The 19,913-nt window shown below is 41.5% G+C and overlaps 1 protein-coding gene across 5 annotated transcripts in view; it reads right to left on the reverse strand.

Annotated features, from left to right (window-relative positions):
- LOC117299307 overlaps positions 1-19,913 on the reverse strand; it is a 72,043-nt gene that overhangs the window by 17,705 nt on the left and 34,425 nt on the right. For 3 of the 5 annotated variants that reach the window (XM_033782812.1, XM_033782811.1, XM_033782810.1), the window contains exons 4-6: positions 8,849-8,917; positions 4,323-4,483; positions 210-1,978 (exon numbers count right to left, since the gene is read on the reverse strand). In XM_033782812.1, the coding sequence (XP_033638703.1) occupies positions 210-1,978; positions 4,323-4,483; positions 8,849-8,917 (1,999 nt within the window). Of the gene's footprint in view, positions 1-209; positions 1,979-2,354; positions 2,732-4,322; positions 4,484-8,848; positions 8,918-16,559; positions 16,646-19,913 lie in introns of those variants that run through there. The other 2 variants (XM_033782814.1, XM_033782815.1) reach the window with 2 other exon arrangements.

Here is a 19,913-nt window from a genome sequence, read left to right on the forward strand (position 1 = left end):
CCCCAGCGAACAAGCAATAAAAAGCAAACAAACATATGAACAAACAAACAAACGTCTCAACACCCCAACAAACAAACAACAACCTAAACAAACAGACAAATTGAAATTGTCCTAGCAGGGATGTGGTAGCTGCACTCGTGTCTGCTACAACTGAGGTAACTACATTTACTCTGCCAAACAAAATTTTAAGAAAATAAAAATTGGCTTACCGTCTGAATCAAAGCTCTTATTGAGATTCTCCTGCGAGCCGTCATCCCTCAGATCCAACTGTCCCTCTTCGATCACCTCGCTGTCTCCGTTTGGTATGATGCTCATTGCTGAAGGCATTCCAGACAGGGGTCTTCGTTGTCTAGGAGGTACCTGAGGAGGCTCCAAGGTGGTGTAGTGGATCTGATCCAACTCTCGTAACCTCTCTCGTTGATGGTCCTCTCGCTGTTTCTGATGAATGAAGTCCAGGTTCTCGTAGATCGGGTTCGGGCCGTCTTCCGTGATCCGCTTCGTCTTCTGTTTGGCTCTGAACTTCTGGACTTGCGAAGCGCGGGTGTAGCTTTGCGTTTTGGTTGACTCCTCCGCTGGCGGATTATCGTCGCGTTGTTTCTTGTCCGAGGGTTGGGGGTCTGGTTTGGATTGTGGTTGCTGCTGTTGGGGTGGAGTGCTGCTGCGGAGAATGTCGTCTGAGGACTGCGAGTCGGAGGTGACCTGGCGAACAGAAGAGTCTGAGTGTTGAGATGATAACGAGTGCTGTGAGGTGTGAGAGGTTTGTGAGAGTTGGCTCTCCGAGTGCTTGTGAAGGTTTGAGCGATCCGAGCGGAACTCGCCCTTGGCCTGGTAGTGGTGAGGTACGTCCGACGCTTCCACCGGGGTGAAGGAGTCCTGGCTAGCACTGGAATCGGGTGTTTGGACGCTGTAGTGGTAGGTCACGGGGACGGTCGGCGACCCCTCGAAGGAGTCCTGCCGATCGTACGGGTACTGGTGGGGGTAGTGGACGCTATGCGGGGAAGCGAACGCGGTCGTTGAGGTTGGCGTTCCCGAGCGGAAATCGGCGATGGGTGGCGGGGGAGGCAGCTGGGGTTGGAATTGTGAGTGCTGGGGCGGAGGAGGCTGCTGCTGTTGCTGTTGTTGTTGGAACTGCTGGAAGCGCTCCCCCGATTGCGAATGGGGGATTCCAGGGATGGAATGCTGCTGCTGAAGCTGATGGGCCTGTGCATTCGTCGGGGAGGGGTGCGGCGGCGGCTGGTTGTGATGCTGCATGGCGTTCAGCCCCATCCTGGGCATCTTGCTCTTCTTCTTCAATCGCGGCGACGGCTGCGGCTTGCGGGCGTCTTCCGAGGCGCTGCGCACCGGCGACCCTTCCGGCTGATCAGCCGGTGCGGGGCTGCCCCCGCTCACTGAATGCTGACTTGAAATGGACAGCTGGCTGTCCGATCGTTCATGTTGATAATGCCTATTTTGTGGGTGCGGCGGGTACCCCTGTCCATAACCCATCCCAAACTGGGGGCTTCCACCCCCGAACCCATCCCTATACACATCCCCTTGTGAGGAGCTCAATACAACCCCGTCGTTATACCTCGGCGATCGTCCCTGCTGGTACCCAGTGGGCGATCCGTCCCTTTCAAAGGACCTCCCGCTCCCACGAAGCATGTCCCCACTCCTTAGGGCTTCCCCCCTGCCCGAGTTCTGTCTCTCGAAACCCTTATGATGGTGTATCCGGGAATTATCCGTGGAGGACCGCCGTCGTTTTTCAGAATTCACGACAGGGTGGGTCGTGCCCGGGTCCAGAGGCTCGCTGTCGGAGCGTAGGCGCCTCATCTGCTCAAAGGAGGACTGCTGCTGCTGTTGGTATAGGATGGCCTGCTGATCCATCGGGTAACGATACGCCCGTCTGGTCTGGGGCGAACTGTGGGACAGACCGGGTGGAGGCACCGTGGCGGCTTGGGTGACTTTTCGGCGTCCCTCAACAGGCGAGGCATGAATGTGCCTGGGAGAAAAAAAGACAAAGACAGAAAAGTTTTATATTCTGGAACTGCAATTTTTTCATCTCATTGCTGAAAAGAAAATTGCCATTGAATAGGAAGAACATCGTGAAATAAAAACTGCACAAATTTGTTTGAGGATGAGTAAATACAATATGTACGTCAATTATATAGCATGTATAGATGTTTGGGCACAGCTTTGTACCATTGGTGTCCAATAATGTACCATATTGCACAATTTTATGAGGCTGCTTAAAAGACACTGGACACTATTGGTAATATAGTCAAAGACCAGTCTTCTCACTTGGTATATCTTAACATACAATGTTTGCATAAAATAACAGACCTGTGAAAATTTGAGCTCAGACACTGAGCACTTACCAAAGCTGAACCGACTGACTCCTTTTTCTAGTCACCAAAGCTTTCTCACCCACACCAAGTGTCATTTTCTTTCAAAGTTTAAAAAAGTGCCAAAAACGACAAATTGTTCAGCTTGAAGATACTTGGCATGCAGCCTAAAATTTCAAAAATTGCTGAAGCCAATCAAATTTTTGTTGCTCTCTCGAAAAAATTAGTCCTTAACAGTTTTCCAATCAAAAAATTAATGTTCAGCTTGAAGATGCTTGGCACCTAGTCTGAAGTCACAACTTGCTGTAGAATTGTTCTCACATTCATCTGCGACAAGGAAGGTTGTAAATTTACGTGTTGCTTTTGAACTTTTCAAAAAACTAATTTCTTTGGTCTTGTCTCTCAAATTACTTTCTGGTTTATGACAAATCGTTTCGCGAATACTACATCTGAGTTCCTCAATTGCAAAACAAAAATTGTTGGGCGGGCAGAAAGAAATTATTTTGAGTGTCACGGTGGTGATGTCGTAATGGTTTATTAATACAGCCATTGGTTAGTTTTTATAATGTGCATCGCGTTCTTGAGGAAGTCCCCGTTAATGCCCATGTGATTGGCACATTTCCTGTTCGTAATGAAAATAACTTAGTGTCTATAGTAACGTAAATCATGTGGAACTGCTTGGTAAAAACAACACACACATGACTGGAGTTTGCTAACCACAAGAAACACTGGTCTAACTGAATGGGCAGGGTCCAATTTCACAGAGCCGCTTAAAAAGCAGACAAATTTGCAAAAATAAGCAGGACACCAGTCAGAATTGGTGCATGTGACATGGCATTTTGGATGGTAACCTTATACTGGCAAGCAAATTTATTGTTCTTAGCTACTTTTCGTGCTTAATCAGCTCAAAAGAAACTTCTGCACATGAATTGCTTGTGCCCTTTTTCTATTAAATTTTGGTTACCTCATTCTTGAAATAAGACTAACTTGTGACTGGTTCAGCAAATGAAAGTGTTAAGCAATATTTCTTACTAAACAGCTTTAAACTTGAACCCATTTTATTCAATTGAATGATTCTGGGGGGGGGGGGGTTCAGCAGAAAATGCTGCTTAGTGCGCTGCTCAGCATTTGTTTTCTGCTGAGCAAAAATTAACAGGGACCCAGTCACTAAACACATTATTATATTATAAGTAAATGGTATTTAAGCTGGTAACCCAGCTTTTGCTAAGCAAGTTTCTTTTCATGGCTGATACTGCTCGACCAAAAGCACTGATGTAAGAGGGTAAGATTGAGCATGATACTGGGATCGAAATTACCCGTTGTACATTTTGTTTTTCTCTCCGACAGCTCTGTGCACAAAACTCCCATAGTGGAGGTTGTTGAAATCGTTTCTGAGCAACCCCGCTTACTTGAGCTTTTTTCTATCAAGAAGTGTGCAAGTCGCCCTAAACCTTTAAAAAATGGATGCAGGGACTGAGGTACAAACTGCATCTCTCTAGCATTTTTAGTTCCAGAGCATTGCTGAAAGTTTTTAATTGTCCGGGCCTATGTTTTGAATGACTATTATTTTTGGTTGGAAGCACTGATGTAAGAGTGTACTTTCCCTTTGAGTTCTAAACGAAACTGAAAGCAGTTGTTGGGTGCAAGGCGTCACATAAATATTGCCCATTTACAAATCTAACAAACATGTGGATACACAACAACGAAAGCGAAAGGAAATGAGTCTAGGGAACTTTTACACAGAGGTACAGTATTTCCCTAAATTGTTCAAAACCTCAACATCCACCTTATAATCCCAAACCGCGATTTCATCAAGCGCCACGGGTTAGCGGGGAATTTTGCTTCTGTAAATTGTACTTCATGTTACTGAACATTCTTTGCTTACACAGCTACAATCCCAGCCAAAATGCTTGGGCCACCCATTCCTAACGTTACAATAACCACTCCCTGTCCACTTCCCCCCCGACAATAAACATTCCCCCTAGCCCTATTTGGTAATACCTTTCGTCTAGTGAATCCATTCTCTTGTGGAATCTCGGCCCCGTTCCGTTTGCCGACTCTGCTCTGACGTGGTCCTCCACAGCGCCATCAGTGGGGGCATTGTTGTCGTTCCGTCGATCTCTGTTGTGATGATCGCGACTTCTCCTATGTCTGTGCCGCTGCTGTAAGAAATAACAACAAAATTCTTTGTTAGAAAACTGTACTCACTCAAAGGGTCTGGGGTGGATTTCACAAAGGTAGTCCTAACTTAGGACTAGTCCTAGGCAATGCTAAGCGATAGGACCAGTCCTAAGTTAGGATGAGTTACTGGTCCTAACTTAGGACCAGTCCTATCTCTTAGCATTGCCTAGGACTAGTCCTAAGTTAGGACTATGTACCTTTGTGAAATCAACCCCAGGGCACTTTATACACAGTGTCCACAGATTTACATTTAAAAACTTTACCAGTTTGAAGTTAAAGATAGTAGAAAGCTTCCCTTAAAACATTATTGCTGAGGTGCTGTAGTATTTGATAAATGAGTAAAACAATGGCACAAAAATTAATTTAGACTCAGTTTAAAAGCAGTGGACACTATTGGTAATTACTCAAAATAATTATTAGCGTAAAACCTTTCTTGGTGACGAGTAATGGGGAGAGGTTGATGGTATAAAACATTGTGAGAAATGGCTCCCTCTGAAGTGCCATAGTTTTCGAGAAAGAAGTAATTTTCCATGAATTTGATTTTGAGACCTCAAGTTTAGAACTTGAGGTCTCGAAATCAACTATCTAAACGTACACAACTTCGTGTGACAAGGTAATTTTTCTTTCATTATTATCTCGCAAGTTCGATGAACGATTGAGCTCAAATTTTCACAGGTTTGTTATTTTATGCATATGTTGAGATACACCAACTGTGAAGACTAGTCTTTGACAATTACCAATAGTGTCCACTGCCTTTAAGCATGTAAAAACGTATTAAACCACTTATGGTATTTTACCATAACCTACATGTACCATAACTGGTTAATATGTTTTAGTGAGATATTGCGGGTTACCATGGTTACCGTCGGTGAACTACACGGGTCTTGGCCCAATATCACAGAGCTGCTTGTTAAAGCCATTGGACCCTTTCGGTAAACAGTATTGTCCAAGTCCCACACTTCGTGTATCACAACATAAAATAACAAACCTGTGAAAATTTAGGCTCAATCGATCATCGGAGTCGGGAGAAAATAACGGGAAAACCCACCCTTGGTTTCCGCACGTTTCGCCGTGTCATGACATGTGTTTAAAATAAATCCGTAATTCTCGCTATCGAGAATTGATATTGTTTTAATGTTTTCTCAAAAAGTAAAGCATTTCATGGAATAGGCCTAATATTTCAAGAGAAGTCTTTCACCATTACCTTCTGTAAACCTTGTATATTATTTGTAAATATGTGAATTTTTTTTTTTTTTCTGTCCCGAAAGTGTCCAATGGCTTTAAAGGCACTGGACACTATTTGGTAATGACTCAAATTAGTGGGTAACATAATCAATTACTAGGTAACGAGCAATGGAGAGGCTGTTGATAGTATAAAACATTGTGAGAAACGGCTCCCTCTGAAGTGACATAGTTTTTGAGAAAGAGGTAATTTCTCATTCAAGATTATTTTAATTGAATTTGAGACCTCAGCCGCGTTCTTGAAATCAAGCGTCTGAAAGCAAACAACAATAAAATACTTCAGCTGAAGCCTTTTATTTAAATGCACTAAGCTTGGGCGATATTGATTTATTTTATTCACGATAATATCGCCGACAATATATCGCGATATTCGATATAATCGCGATTAGTTAAATTTGACATCATCAGTCTTCAAACTCCCAGTGACAGTTGTAGAAGAGACAGTCACAGCATAAGAGAGGTGTTCTAATGACCTATTCTTGTGGTTTTACTCCAAATCTATGGGGTGCATGATGTCTCAGCTAGAAAATACATCCCGATATTGCGATATATCGATATATTTCGATAAAAACCAAATCGATCCGATATCGAAATCGTTTCCAAGTTAGTATCGCGATATTCGATAATATCATGATATCGCCCAAGCTTAAAATGCACCTGAGCACTGGGGTTGTGAAACTTCCTCTTCGGCGTTGGATTAATTCGTCAAGGAGTCATTAGTACGACTCGGACCGTTGCTGTTTTTTCGCTTGTTTGTTTGTTCTTGTTTTTGTTTGTTTTGTTTTTTGTGTGTGAGGGGGGGGGGGGTTCCTCTCCTCTCCACCGGGTAGGGGAGGCCTGGAATTTCAACTTTGAGGGGGCACGACCATTTTCATTTTGGTGAGGGCATTTCAGTTGGAAAATGGCCAAGGCCAAGACCAGAGGTCATGGAGGCCATGACCTCAGTGACCTCTGTATATTTCAAGGCCTGACCTAACAGACAAAATCAAAAGAACCTTTTTCAAAAAAACAAAAAAAAAATACCGGACAGCGATATGACGTCAATTTACCACTTTGCGCCAGCTTGCAAATATTACCCCAAACTAATCAACTCACTCCTAATGATTCATACACCGCGGAATATTACTCATAAAATTTCCTCGGCGGTGTGATTCTTAGAGACTTTCTGCCCCAATTCCTGCCGTGATCACAACGAGACCAGGCGCGATGAAAGCATTGCACCTTCCAATCATCTGGGAAATTGAATTACTCAAACGCAGATGCGTGCTGTGCAAAGCCAAAACGATTTGGAGCTAATTCCTCAGACACTCTTAGAAATATTGGATCAGCAAATTTGTCATTCCTATTTTGAAAATCTGGATTTAAATACCGTATGTATTTCACACTGGGGGTATTTCAAGAAGACACACTGGTATGGGGGGGGGGTGTGGTAACACCATGCCCCATATCAAGCACCAGAATGGAGTGATTTAAAAGCTTTCTACCAAGTCGGGCCCGGGTTATTTCAGAGAGTGGTTCCCCTGGTACACGCCATGGGACATTACAACAAACCCAGGTCATTTCAGACAGTGGTACCCCCTGAACCAGCCATTTGGTCAAATACATGTACATAGTACAACACACTTGGGGTATTTCAAGAAGACACACTGGTTGGGGGGGGGGGGGGGGGGGGTTATACCATGCCCAATATCAAGCACCAGATGGAGTGATTCAAAAGCTTTCTACCAAGTCAGGTCCGGGTTATTTCATAGAGTGGTTCCCCCTGGTACCAGCCATGGGACATTACAAAACACTGTGTAATCCTTCCGTAATGAACTACCGGGTCTGTTTCCCTCCTGTATTGCAATCATTATTTTCAGTCTTTTTAAGTATTTGCCGCTTCTCTAATCTCTCTCTCTCTCAACTTTCTCCCGAGGGTGAATTGTGACTAATGATGAAAACCCACACAGTGGAGGATGGGATCATCCTGGTGTGAACAATGTCTGCGGTTGCGGACTAAAAACCAATTATGTCCGAGGGAAATTACACTGCGGTTCGGAATCCTCAGCACACCTAGGGTTTATCGTGGGGAGAGGGGCTGATGAGAAGAACATCTTGTCTTTATTATTATGATGTATTTCTGGTACATGTCAATTACCTAATCACTGTCAGTGTTGTAGCCACGGTGGGCGGTGCTGGGCGGCCTTGCCCAGGACTCACAATGTTTTGCCCAGCACTCTGAGCAAAATACATTGTGCCACCTGTCCTTACTCTAAGGTGCCACCCAGCACAGATTTCAAATATTGTCCACTTTGCATTGATCTCAGCACAGCTCATGATAAGGAATGTCACAGAGAAAGATCACAATCAAAATTCAACTTATTGCATGGCCCCATAACACAAACAGTTTGGAAACCAGGCCCCACTTCAGCAATATGGCCCATAAGTGGCACGGTTGGCTTGTGCGTAAAGCGCTCGCCTCTCACCAAGGTGACCCCGGTTCGATTCCCGGTCGGGGCCATATGTGAGTTGAGTTGTGCGTTGGTTCTCTGCTGTGCCACGAGGGTTTGGGTTGATGTGGCTGGCAGCTGAATGCGCCCTTGCATGCCTACTTCTCGACACATTGTAGCCGCGTCCTTCGCAATTCAGCTCTTAGCTGCGAGTAAGGACGATTAGCCCCCAAATTATTATAATTCAACAGTATTGCCCACCAGCACGACTGGTCTAGCTACAACCCTGATCGCTGTACATTTTCCAAGCCTGAGGAAACCTGTTAAACAAGGGTGCTTGCTACATTGTATGTGAACCAAACACATGGGGTTACCACCTACCATGCCTACTATTCCACGATAAGTGTTAAGTAACCGATTTCACGAAACGCTAGGATTAATCCTTACTCGAGTTAAACTTACATTAGGATGGGTTCAATGCGTCCTACGTTTTTGGATACGAAACTGAACTCGTCCTAAGTCGTATTGATTAATCCTAAGTTAGGAAGAGTTTGGTGAAGTCGACGGCTGGGTTCTTTACTGTGCACTACCGATCCTAGTTTAACAAGACGTCATCCAGGGTGAAACGGATATTACAAAGTACTGGAAGAGTTATTTAATTTGTCAGAAACTTACAGATGATTGTTGGCGTTGCTTTGCCCATTCTCCTTCGTCTGGTCTGACCTCTGTGTTTAATTTCAAGGTCTGTAAAGAACAAAGTCAAACAAGGAAGAAACATCATTATACAAATTAACTCAGAAAAAAAAAAACTATATTTAAGCCAATAGTTCCACAAAAATATTGTAAAAATTTGGTTGAACAAAGAAAAATTGACTGGAGTGTGAGTTGAACCTGCAAGCTCCACTCTAGATTAACGTGCCGGCACTCTACCAACTGAGCTATCTTCATGTAGCTCTGTATTGGCAGTCTCTCTATTTTGTGTATGGGTGCGTTCGTTTAGCTTCCCTGGGTCGACCCAGGTCAGCCCCCACCACCCTGCTTGTGGAGTGGGTCACTTGGGGGTGACCTGAGGTGCATGCCGTCACCACGAGAGGGCGAGTGTGATTGTTCGATTAGCTCAGGGGCTCCCATATTAAGATACAACATGGGCAGCGACAGCCAAGTAATCACTAATAATACTCTTTATCTTTGATGCAAATTCAACATCTATCACATTTTTCATTCTAATTTCAAGATGCATCTACGAAGATTCAAATATAGGGTGCGTTCGTTTAACTTCCCTGGGTCCACCCAGTGGTGCTCACTCGGGTGAGCCCCTGACAAGAGTTAATCGAACGATCACACTTGCCCTCTCGTGGTGACGGCATGCACCTCAGGTCACCCCCAAGTGACCAACTCCACAAGCAGGGCACTGGGGGCTTACCCGGTTGAGCCCCGTCGAAGCTATTCGAACAGGTCGGGGCAGACCAGGGTCGACCCTGGGAAGCTAAACCGACGCACCCATAATAAGGAAGTCCCATCAAGATGAGAGACAAGCTCGGTTTTGCCAGGGTACTTCAAGCCGCCGAACAAGACAATATTATTATTGGGTCGAGTGCGTCTGAAGCAAGGGCTTGCCTTGTTGACAAAGTCAGTGTTCTTCATCAAACTCGAGGTACTCGACCGATTATTTTTCTATAATGGTTAGATAGATAATTTAAAAGTACTGTAGAATATAATGATCCACACAAATTTGCCTCGAACAAGCAGAGGCAGTCCAGGGAAAGGCAAAAGTAAAAAAAACTGTCATCAAAAAAAGATGTGCCCTCCCTGAATGAAAAACTATTTAAAAAATTAATACAACAAAAAAACGGCCGGAAAGTCAGGATTCCTACTGTTGATTTTGTGCCACTGCGCAGACATCCTCAAGGGTCTAGAATGCCATCATGTCTGGGCAGACCCTGGGAACGAGGATGCAGGGACCGACGCTGAGGACTCAGTGTCTAGCACGTGTGTCTCTGCAGCCACCATTAACAACAACGGGCACTATCGGGCAGCATGAATATTTATTATTATTATTAATTATTCGGCAATTCACATAAAAATACAAAAATACAAACATTTTATAGGTAAAGGATAAAGCTCTTAAAAACATTAAATAGCCCTATATAAATATAAACATCTGGATTGGAATGAGTTTGCATGAATAATTCATGGAGCTATTCCTGTTCCAGACACATTAGCAATGCATCATTAACTACGCTAACATTGTCAGTTACATACAAAATAATAATAGCCAGGGCTATTAGTCTGTTAAACAAATATTTTGTTTTAAACTATTATAAAAAAAAGAATCTAAACGTAGAAGTTCACAAGCTATTTTCACAAACTCATTTAACAATTTAGATCTAACAGTGAATTTTGAACTAGGTCAAAATTAAATATTAATAAACTTGTAACAGTCTCGCTGGCAGAGAAAATTGCATGATTAATCATCCACTCAAGATTCCTGCACTTTCTTTGTCCCATACAATAAAGAAGGTGCATCCTCCTCGGGCAATTTGCAAACCACGTCGTTGCTCTGCAACACTCAAAATAAGGTGACTGTTTAGGAAGAGTGTCATTTACCGGCCGTCACGGACTTTGGAATGGAAAAAAAAAGATCTTGAGAAATCCCTGCTGTTTCTGAATGATTTCTGACCGCAGAAACGTTCCGATACAGCGATCACTTCCAAATATAAACTGAGCCACATCACTGCTCTGCAGCTCTCAAAATAAGGTGACTACTCATCAATGAATATTACCATTTTACCCATCGTCACAGACTTTGGAGCGAACACAAATTTTGTTTACAAAAATCCCGCTGCTTTCTGAATGATTTCCGACCGCAGAAACGTTCCATTAGAGCGATCACTTCCAAATATAAACAGTGACACACGTCGAGGTGACGAAGCGTCCCCGACTGTTTTTGCCGAAGTAATGAATGCGTTTAACCATGTGTCATTGGCACTTTGGCGATGTCCGTCAAAAAAAAGATGACAAATGCGAGAACTCTTAAAGAAAATCGCGGCTGATTATGCCCTTCGCTGGCCTGTATTGACGTTCGGTAAAAAATCAAGGGGTGAGAGTCAATGCTGGACAAGAAGGTCTGAAGCTCGGTCAAGTTTTAAGAGGTACACATACATGTACAGGTATGTTGCAATGATGGAATTTCCATCTTTTAGTCACCTCTGGAGTGATATAATTTCCAGGAGCTTTTGTTGGCAACAGTCTTCAGCATTAGAGAAGCAGATCAAAGAATAGGATTCTTTCTGCAGGAAAAAAACAGCAATTTTTTCCCACCACAGAAAAAAAGATGCACAAAAGATTTGACTCAAAAAATTATGGAAATGGTAGATGCACATTGTTCGGAAGTGGGTTTTTGCGCAAAAAGTACAGCTGCGTGTATTGTCCATAATCTGCCTCCTTTTGGTGTCAGGGATGGCGCTTTTTGAGAATGTGACATTATATTCAAGGGGTCTATTGGTTATTTTATGGATAACACGGTGGAGTTGATTATGAAGTTGATGGATGGGTTGTAGAACTAGGGAGGGTGACAATTCAGCCGATGATGAATGGGTCTCAGTCTCTGAATGGAAGAGATACATGTACCAATGTTGTTTGTGTACTGATAGACAACATGGTGTAAAAAGCATGGGGAATTAATGAACCGGCTCAGACATTTTGGTGTCGATATTACAGGAAGGCTTTGTTCCACAATCAGCCCCATGGCTGAGGTGCATTAATACATGTAATTATAGTAATAAATATTGTTATTAACCTCTGATAATGGAACTAAGGAATGGATGCCTCAAAAGCAAACTGAGCTCAGAAGCCTGGGAAAGCCTATAGACAAGGATTCTTTAAGAATGAACCAGAAACACAAGGGTTTTAGCCTCAAATCTTCGATAACTGTTCGGATTATTTTACAAGCATTACCAGATCCTCAGGACCTACGGCTTTTGCTCCAAAACAAAAAGCGATTTATCAAGTGATATATCTTGCCTCCATACTGCGCCTTGAGAACCCCTGCGCCTTGAACACCCAGCAGGGTGGATATGTGCGCATCACAAGTCTTTAATATTATTTATTGTATACCCTTGTTCATAGACCCTGGATACAGTCGTACCAGTTGGAAGAGCACCGTAACATTAATCAGTTGGTCATTGGTTCAAATCCATATCCCGTCAATTTTTCTTTGTTCAACCGCAAATTATTTCAGATAAAAGTCTGAAATTTCTCATTCCTGACTACATCTTCTCCAATAAAGCTCATGAATGATTGCATACTTCTGTGTCACACAAAGCCACAAGCAAAACACGACAAAAAACCCTAATGACTAAATTTCCTAATAAGTCTATTTTCTAGTCTATACACACAAAAAGAGCCCCTGATGCTAATTTGAAACCTGAGTCAATACAGACAGACAAAGTAAATTAGTTGGAATTGCTCGGGGACAATCACTCTAGGAATTACATGGCTTTTGTCAACATTACAGGTCTTTACTGAATGACAAAACACTGTTCGTCATCCACAGCACAAACCTTCCTGCAGCATGTAATATGAAACTCAATCAACTGAAGCCCCCCCCCCCCCCCCCCAGAAAACAATAAAATACAAAGTTTTTGTTTCTGGCTGTATTTGCACCCCGAGATATGGCACACTCGGTAGTATGTAAAATATTATGTGAGACGGAAGATAAAGAATGGAGGGAAGAAAAAGAAATTAAACAAAAACTTATTTGTTTCTTGGATTTTCTTTCTGGTTGTATTTACTCCCCATGGTTTGTGCATGTTTACACAGTAGAATGAAATGTAATGTAAGAATCGCAGAATTGTGAACTGAAACAGTTTTCAAGAGAATTTAGATTCTCCGCAGTGTTGACATGCAAGGAATTATATATCACAGGTTTTTAAAAGTAGAATATTTTGTAGCGACTTTTTGAAAGTAATTAACCACAAGAGAAACTGAATGGGTATATTTTTGAATCATTTTACATACGTATGTTTAACACAGAACTATTGACCTAAGCAGGACTTGGACCTGCAACCTTTGGAATGATGTGCCAGCACTTAACCAACTGAGCTTCTAGCCCTATGTTGGCAGTCTCCCTATTTTGTCCATACATGTATCTTTGCTCGGGGTAATAGCCATGAAGCCTGTGACTGCTGTATAGCCAGGGATCAAACCCAAATTCAATCTGTAGTTGCTTAGTGCAGGGCCTGGTCTTCTCTAAGAGAGCAAGGCCATTTTCATCTTTGCAAAGGGCACTTTGGAAAAAAAAAACTTCACATGAAGGGGCACCATTGCTGATGAATAATCAGCCCTGAACCAGGAAGTAAACTCAAGCTAAATTTAATCCCCATTTTTTCTAAATCATTAAAATTCCCGAGGAATCAGATGGATGGATCAGATGACCAAAAGCCACCTTCTTTTTCTTCATCATAAACAACATTTTCTTCTAAAACGCCTGACGAGCCCGGGAATCTGAGAACACAAGAGAAGATGGTAGCAAGACCTCAAGACAACAAGAGCACTTCTTGACAAGGCTTAAATTTTACACTGGACAACCAGCTTTAAGGCAGTGGACACTATTGGTAACTACTCAAAATAATTATTAGCATAAAAACTTACTTGGTAACGAGTAATGGGGAGAGGTTGATAGTACAAAACATTGTGAGAAACGGCTCCCTCTGAAGTAACGTTGTGTTCGAGAAAGAAGTAATTTTCCACGAATTTGATTTCGAGACCTCAAATTTAGAATTTGAGGTCACAAAATCAAGCATCTGAAAGCACACAACTTCGTGTGACAAGGATGTTTTTTCTTTCATTAATATCTCGCAACTTTGACAACCAATTGAGCTCAAATTTTCACAGGTTTGTTATTTTATGCATATGTTTAGATGTAGTGAGAAGACTGGTCTTTGACAATTACCAATAGTGTCCAGAGTCTTTAAGGCCAGTGATTTCAGTGTCAGGCTAGTATATAGTAAACTCAAGACAGGACAAGTCTGGTGGTCGTGTTTTTTTTCTTTTCAATTCAACATTTGTCTCAAAAGGAACGATGTTCAAATGTTGAGTTTGAGTCTCACAAAATATCTATCAATCCTGATGAACATCAACCAGTAAAACAGAAGAAATAATTCTTCTCTTTGTGTTTTGATCAAATAAAACAGTTAGGATGACAAAACTGTGTGTGCTCTAGTTTTGATTCTAGTCTCTTCTCATTTTGATTCAGGTAAATGTAAATAAAACTCCGATCCAGTAAAAATTCTCAGCTACAAAAATACAAGTCCTGCGGTCTTGTGAATCCCCCCCAAAAAAAAAAACATTAAATAAATAAATAAATAAATAAAAAAAATAAATAAATAAATAAAAAAATAAAAATAAAAATAAAAATAATAATAAAAATAATCAGGCCTCACTTGAGAATCTTTGCAGTCGTCTGCAACGTGGAGGTCTTGGGGTTGATTGGATGAAGGAATTATGATTCAAATAAAATGGTGGATTATAAAATAATCCCCCTCATCATTGCTGCAGAGTTTAGACATCTGCATCAATAGGGCGTGGTGAAATCGGATAAATGAGTTAGGCCATTCAAAAGAATGATTTTGTTTAGGGTGCCTCATTCTCAATTTCTTCAGGGGGGCGGGAGAAAGTTTTTTTTTCACCCCCTCTCCAACCAGACAAAAATATAATTAGAAATTAGAAAAAAATACCAACATTGAATGACACAATTTAAAATGAACTCATTTGTATTATGGGTTCATTGTAAGTATGTATTATTGAATATACATCAGATTTGAATGACTTTTATCAGACTATATAAGTCAACATTTGGGCGAAAAGACAATCCCAGTGTTTTTTTTAAAGGATGGTCAACATTAATCAGGGAGATATTTAAAATAACATTCAACATACTGATAAGGAAGCAAGTTTCCAGAATCAGGGAGATTTGCAAATTTGCTCATCAGAGCATGGAAACGTTGGTTTTTAATCAGGGAACTTTCTGCAGAATCTGGACGAGTTTTGCAGCTCTGCAATAGACCTGTATCATGCTGCGTCCATCTTGGTCATGTTCCTCGTATCGAATAACAATAATGCATGCTTATAATCAACTTGCAATTAGGAACCCACAATTTTGTTCTTCCAGCCTCGGTTTGGTAACATTGATATCAATGGGAGAAATATAAGTTGGCTGCACCAGGATAAAGGTAGATACCAGAGAAGTACAATGGCAGGGCTGTATGCTTCGTTTTTGAAAGGGCAAGGGCACCAAGGCATTTTCTTCTTGGTAAAGGGCACCCTATGATGAAATTGCAAATTTGTACTGGAGCATTTCAAGGGCACCAAGGCAATGACCAGGGGACACGGAAGCAATCGCCTTCGTTGCCTCCGTGAAGTATCAGGCCTGCAATGGGCATGTTCATTTACTGTACAGGATCTCATGGGTCTTAGAGCAAGGATAAAGGCCTTCCCCCTCCCCCTCTGAGAAGTCTGTGTAGAAAATGAACAAGGTGCATTGATCCAGGGTAGTCTGGTAGTAGTAGGAAATGACAATTGAGAGGAGGGTTTTTCTCAATGAATGATCTGCTACACGTGCGAAGTACGAGGTACGTGTGTTGTAATGAAGAGGGTCATCGCACTTACAGAGTACAGAGATGTAGGCCAACCATAATAACCGTATGAGTATTCTAAAAGAAGGGTCTAACATGTACAGGTATAGGCACAAAAGTTCCTAATCCATTAAAACAAAAATGGTGGAAAAAAAACGGGTCCACCTTTGGAAATGAATTTTTCACATGCGTGTTAGTTTGGTTGTAAACATGGTAAAGGATTAAAGACAGTGGACACTATTGGTAATTGTCAAAGACCTGTCCTCTCATTTGGTGAAAGTCAACAGATGCATAAAATAACAAACCTGTGAAAAATTTGAGCTCAATCGGTCGTCGAAGTTGCGAGATGATAAAGAAATGAAAAATTACCCTTGTCACACGAAGTTGTGTGCTTTCAGATGCTTGATTTCGAGACCTCAAATTCTAAATCTGAGGTCTCGAAATCAAATTCGTGGAAAATTACTTCTTTCTCAAAAACTACATTACTTCAGAGGGAGCCGTTTCTCACAATGTTTTATACTTTCAAACTCTCCCCATAATACTCATCACCAAGAAAGGTTTTACGCTAATAATTATTTTGAGTAATTACCAATAGTGTCCACTGCCTTTAAAACAATTGAAGGATCCAAAAACCACAGGTATGTTTGCCTTTAAAGAGTTTTATACAGTACATGTACATTAGCAGTGTTTCTAGAAAACATTTGACGATTGGTACGGGTTTTATACAGTAGTTTGTGTTTGTCTATACTTACTGAAAGGAGATACTGAAAACAGCACATAAACTCCATAGTTTCCACAAAGTAAACTGCAAGCAGTCAGCTACAAAGGTAACTAAATCCAAGTTTTGTAAATCACCAAGAACCGTTCTCCACAAGCAATTAGGTCATTTTCTGGCGCATCATACACATACGATGGCAGTTTATGAATGGAATTCTGATCTCTTGATAATCGGTTGTCCACCACACTGCTCCAGTATTGTCGCTACGATACTTTATCACTTGAAAATTTACAAAAGAATGTATTCACAATGATCCAGGTTGAAATCCACCGAAAGGTTTTTACGTCCTACTGTCAATGCTTCTCACCCAGCTTTCCCCAAAACCCTGCTCTATTAATTCACAAAACAATATAATATTATTATGCAAAAAAAAAGTATTTTATTCAACTGTCCGTTTTTCAGATGAAACGATCCGGGAAGTCCCCTCACGAAAGAAGTAATGAGCACAAATCTTGCAATGACAACAACAACAAAACCGATTACACTTACATGTAACTGGCTGGTCCATTAATTCACCAAAATATTGACAAAATCTGTTTCAGGCAATCCCTCTTAAAAGTATTAAATTTCTGTCAATTTGACTGTACTTTTTTCAGATGAAACGATCCGGGAATTCCGCTCACGAAAGAAGTAATGACCACAAAAACTTGCGACGATAACAACAGCGCTCCATTACTTAACCGTGAACTCACAAAGACGTTCATTATTTTAAGACGATCCCATGACTGAAAAAATCCTCAATAAAGTCCGATCCACAGCACAAGGAGTAATTTTTTTTAAACAGGATGTAAAATCAACCATTAATCTCGCCACGAGGCATCATTCCTCTGCAAGACCACCGTCGAGCCTCTCACCACGCGTGACATCGTTCCAATCCGAACCCTTTGTCTCTCACTAATCACAGATAGTTTAGAGAAGCTCTGAATGAACGACTGATTGCACAAACGACGCTCACACACATCAAATCCAAAATTATTCACCCTACACTATAATTGGATATTGGTAGCTCCTCCGTTGCCGTGGTATCGCATCCGAGAGAGTGAGAGCCAGAGAGAGGGAGAGAGACGGATGACTGGAGTAACCGGAGAGTAGCTGCCCATTCATAAAACCAAGGCGTGTGAATCGGAGTGCTTGGACGACCGTTGGTAATGAGACCGAAGACCATGTGAGTGTTGGCGGCGCACGTGGTGTGGTTGTACACTACGGAGTTTGCTGTCTCAGGATTTTGCTGCTCACTAAGTACTACTATGGAGTTTGCTGTCTGGGGGGGGGGGGGGGGGGGAAGGGGGTGCTGCTCGCTATTACTAACTCGTACCTGGAAAGGCGGCGAGCTGGTCTTAATTTGCATCTAATTTAGGGGTATTGGGCTTTTTATTTTTTTATTTAAGAAGGGATTTGAATGAGTGACAGTGGAATTCTGATATCAATGATTGTGTACACAGTGGCTTGGTTGGGATGATGTTGTTACAGTTCATGCATTACCTGTTCAGTAGCGATTTGGTGCATTCTGTAATTTATTTGAGTGATAAATTGAGCATATGGACACATTCAGTGTACAAAAGCCCTAAATGGTCTTGATTGTTGTATTTGTTTCAAAATCCCCCAAAACAGGTCAAAATGGCACTCTTAAGAGTTCTCTTTCCTGTAAATTCTGAAGACAGTGTGGCCGTGCTATCTTTATTTTTCGTTTGCAAGCTTAATAAAGAAACTTACACTTAATTGCTGTCAATACAAACCAATGTTCTGTAATGATAAGGTGAATGAACACGGTGTGGCAAATCAAAATTAATGGATGTTTTCAAATTGCATCCTGTTAGATCTACACAATGTAGCTTGGTTACTGAGTTGAGCTCAGGGACTAGCTCCGTAGCGGAGTCTAGTGACACATTAATGAAAAGAGACCTGCTGCGTTTAATGTTGCTGCTGCCTTTTTTTAATAATGTTGCTTTCTGCTTTCGCCAGGTCTGAGATGTAATTACATCGTATGTGGGATACATTGGGACATTGCGCACTTTGGGTAATCGTTGTGGACAATCAGAAGCCGGGAGACTTTAATTTGTACATTAAGTTACAAACCACAGAGAGAAATTTACCCAGACAGTTTCCTTTGTGAATGTGAGGTACTACTTGATAATTGAAACCAAATATCGCATCCACTTTATAAGGTGATCCCTCTGCTGTGGGCTCCTGCTTCCTACATGTACATGTAGGTTGTATTGAAACTTGGGTGTGATCCCTGGCTACATGGCAATTAATATTTGTTTCATTATATTTTTGTTAACATAAAAAAACATGAGAAAACCATCATATCAGCCATTCCGTGGTATTTGCGCTTCATAGTAAAAAATTTAAAATGGTTATCGTTGAAGTTTTTACAAGAACACCTAGTGCTTCTTCTTCTAAAAAGACTTTATACAAATATTCTTTATTGTTTTTGCGACAGCCTTGGGAGTAAAGGGTAAAAAGTGTACACAAAAGTCTGAAAAATCCTTGAAATTCAGGTTTTGAAACAAAAATCATGAATCAATAGGTGTTCAGATTTAATCATTATGTATAAACAACAAAGAGTCATTAGCAAGGACAGCCAAAATTAAATATGCCTTTTTGAACTATTAACTTTTGAAAAATGGGAGTTAATTTTTACCCTCGTTTTACTGTCACGCGAGTCACAAAAAAAATGATTATTGAAGAATGTTCCTGATTGCACAGTAGACGGTAGTATTAAAACCAATTAATTAACACCAATGAGAAAACATTCTTGTTTCAATTCAGCGTGCTTCGCCCAAACTTCAACAATTTAAGTCCAGAATGTCCCCCAGTTTTGGAGAAAAAAAACATGGGGGAGAACCCTCTATGACAATATTAGGTTTAGGTTTATACATGTAAGGTAAATTTATAAGTATTTATAAGTATACACCTAAACCAAATAGTACATTCTTATGCATACGTGTGTATAATGTCCTCCTAAAAAAGGCCAATGCCTGTGCAAAGCTTGCATAAAAGACACTACAAAAAGATGCTCTAACACCCCAACAATAAACACCTCCATGAAATTATATTCCTGAAAAAGAGCTTCAGAAGTGAGAAGGAAAAAAAAACACCATGGAAATATAAATGAGGCGGAGAAAGCTTCATCGTTCCACGGAGCCAAAGCCTGCCCTTGAGGCATACAAAATGCTCCATTTCAGTGAAGCGAGACCGGTTAAGAACGCCGGTACCCTTGGGCATTCACAAACAGGCTTTATTTAGATGATGATGCGGTCAGTGATATTGGGGGGGGGGGGGGGAGGGGGGTGGGAGTTATCGCCAAGTCCAGAGAAGCTGGGAT

This window comes from Asterias rubens, chromosome 14, assembly GCF_902459465.1.
Source record: "Asterias rubens chromosome 14, eAstRub1.3, whole genome shotgun sequence".
Taxonomy (NCBI): Eukaryota; Metazoa; Echinodermata; class Asteroidea; order Forcipulatida; family Asteriidae; genus Asterias; species Asterias rubens.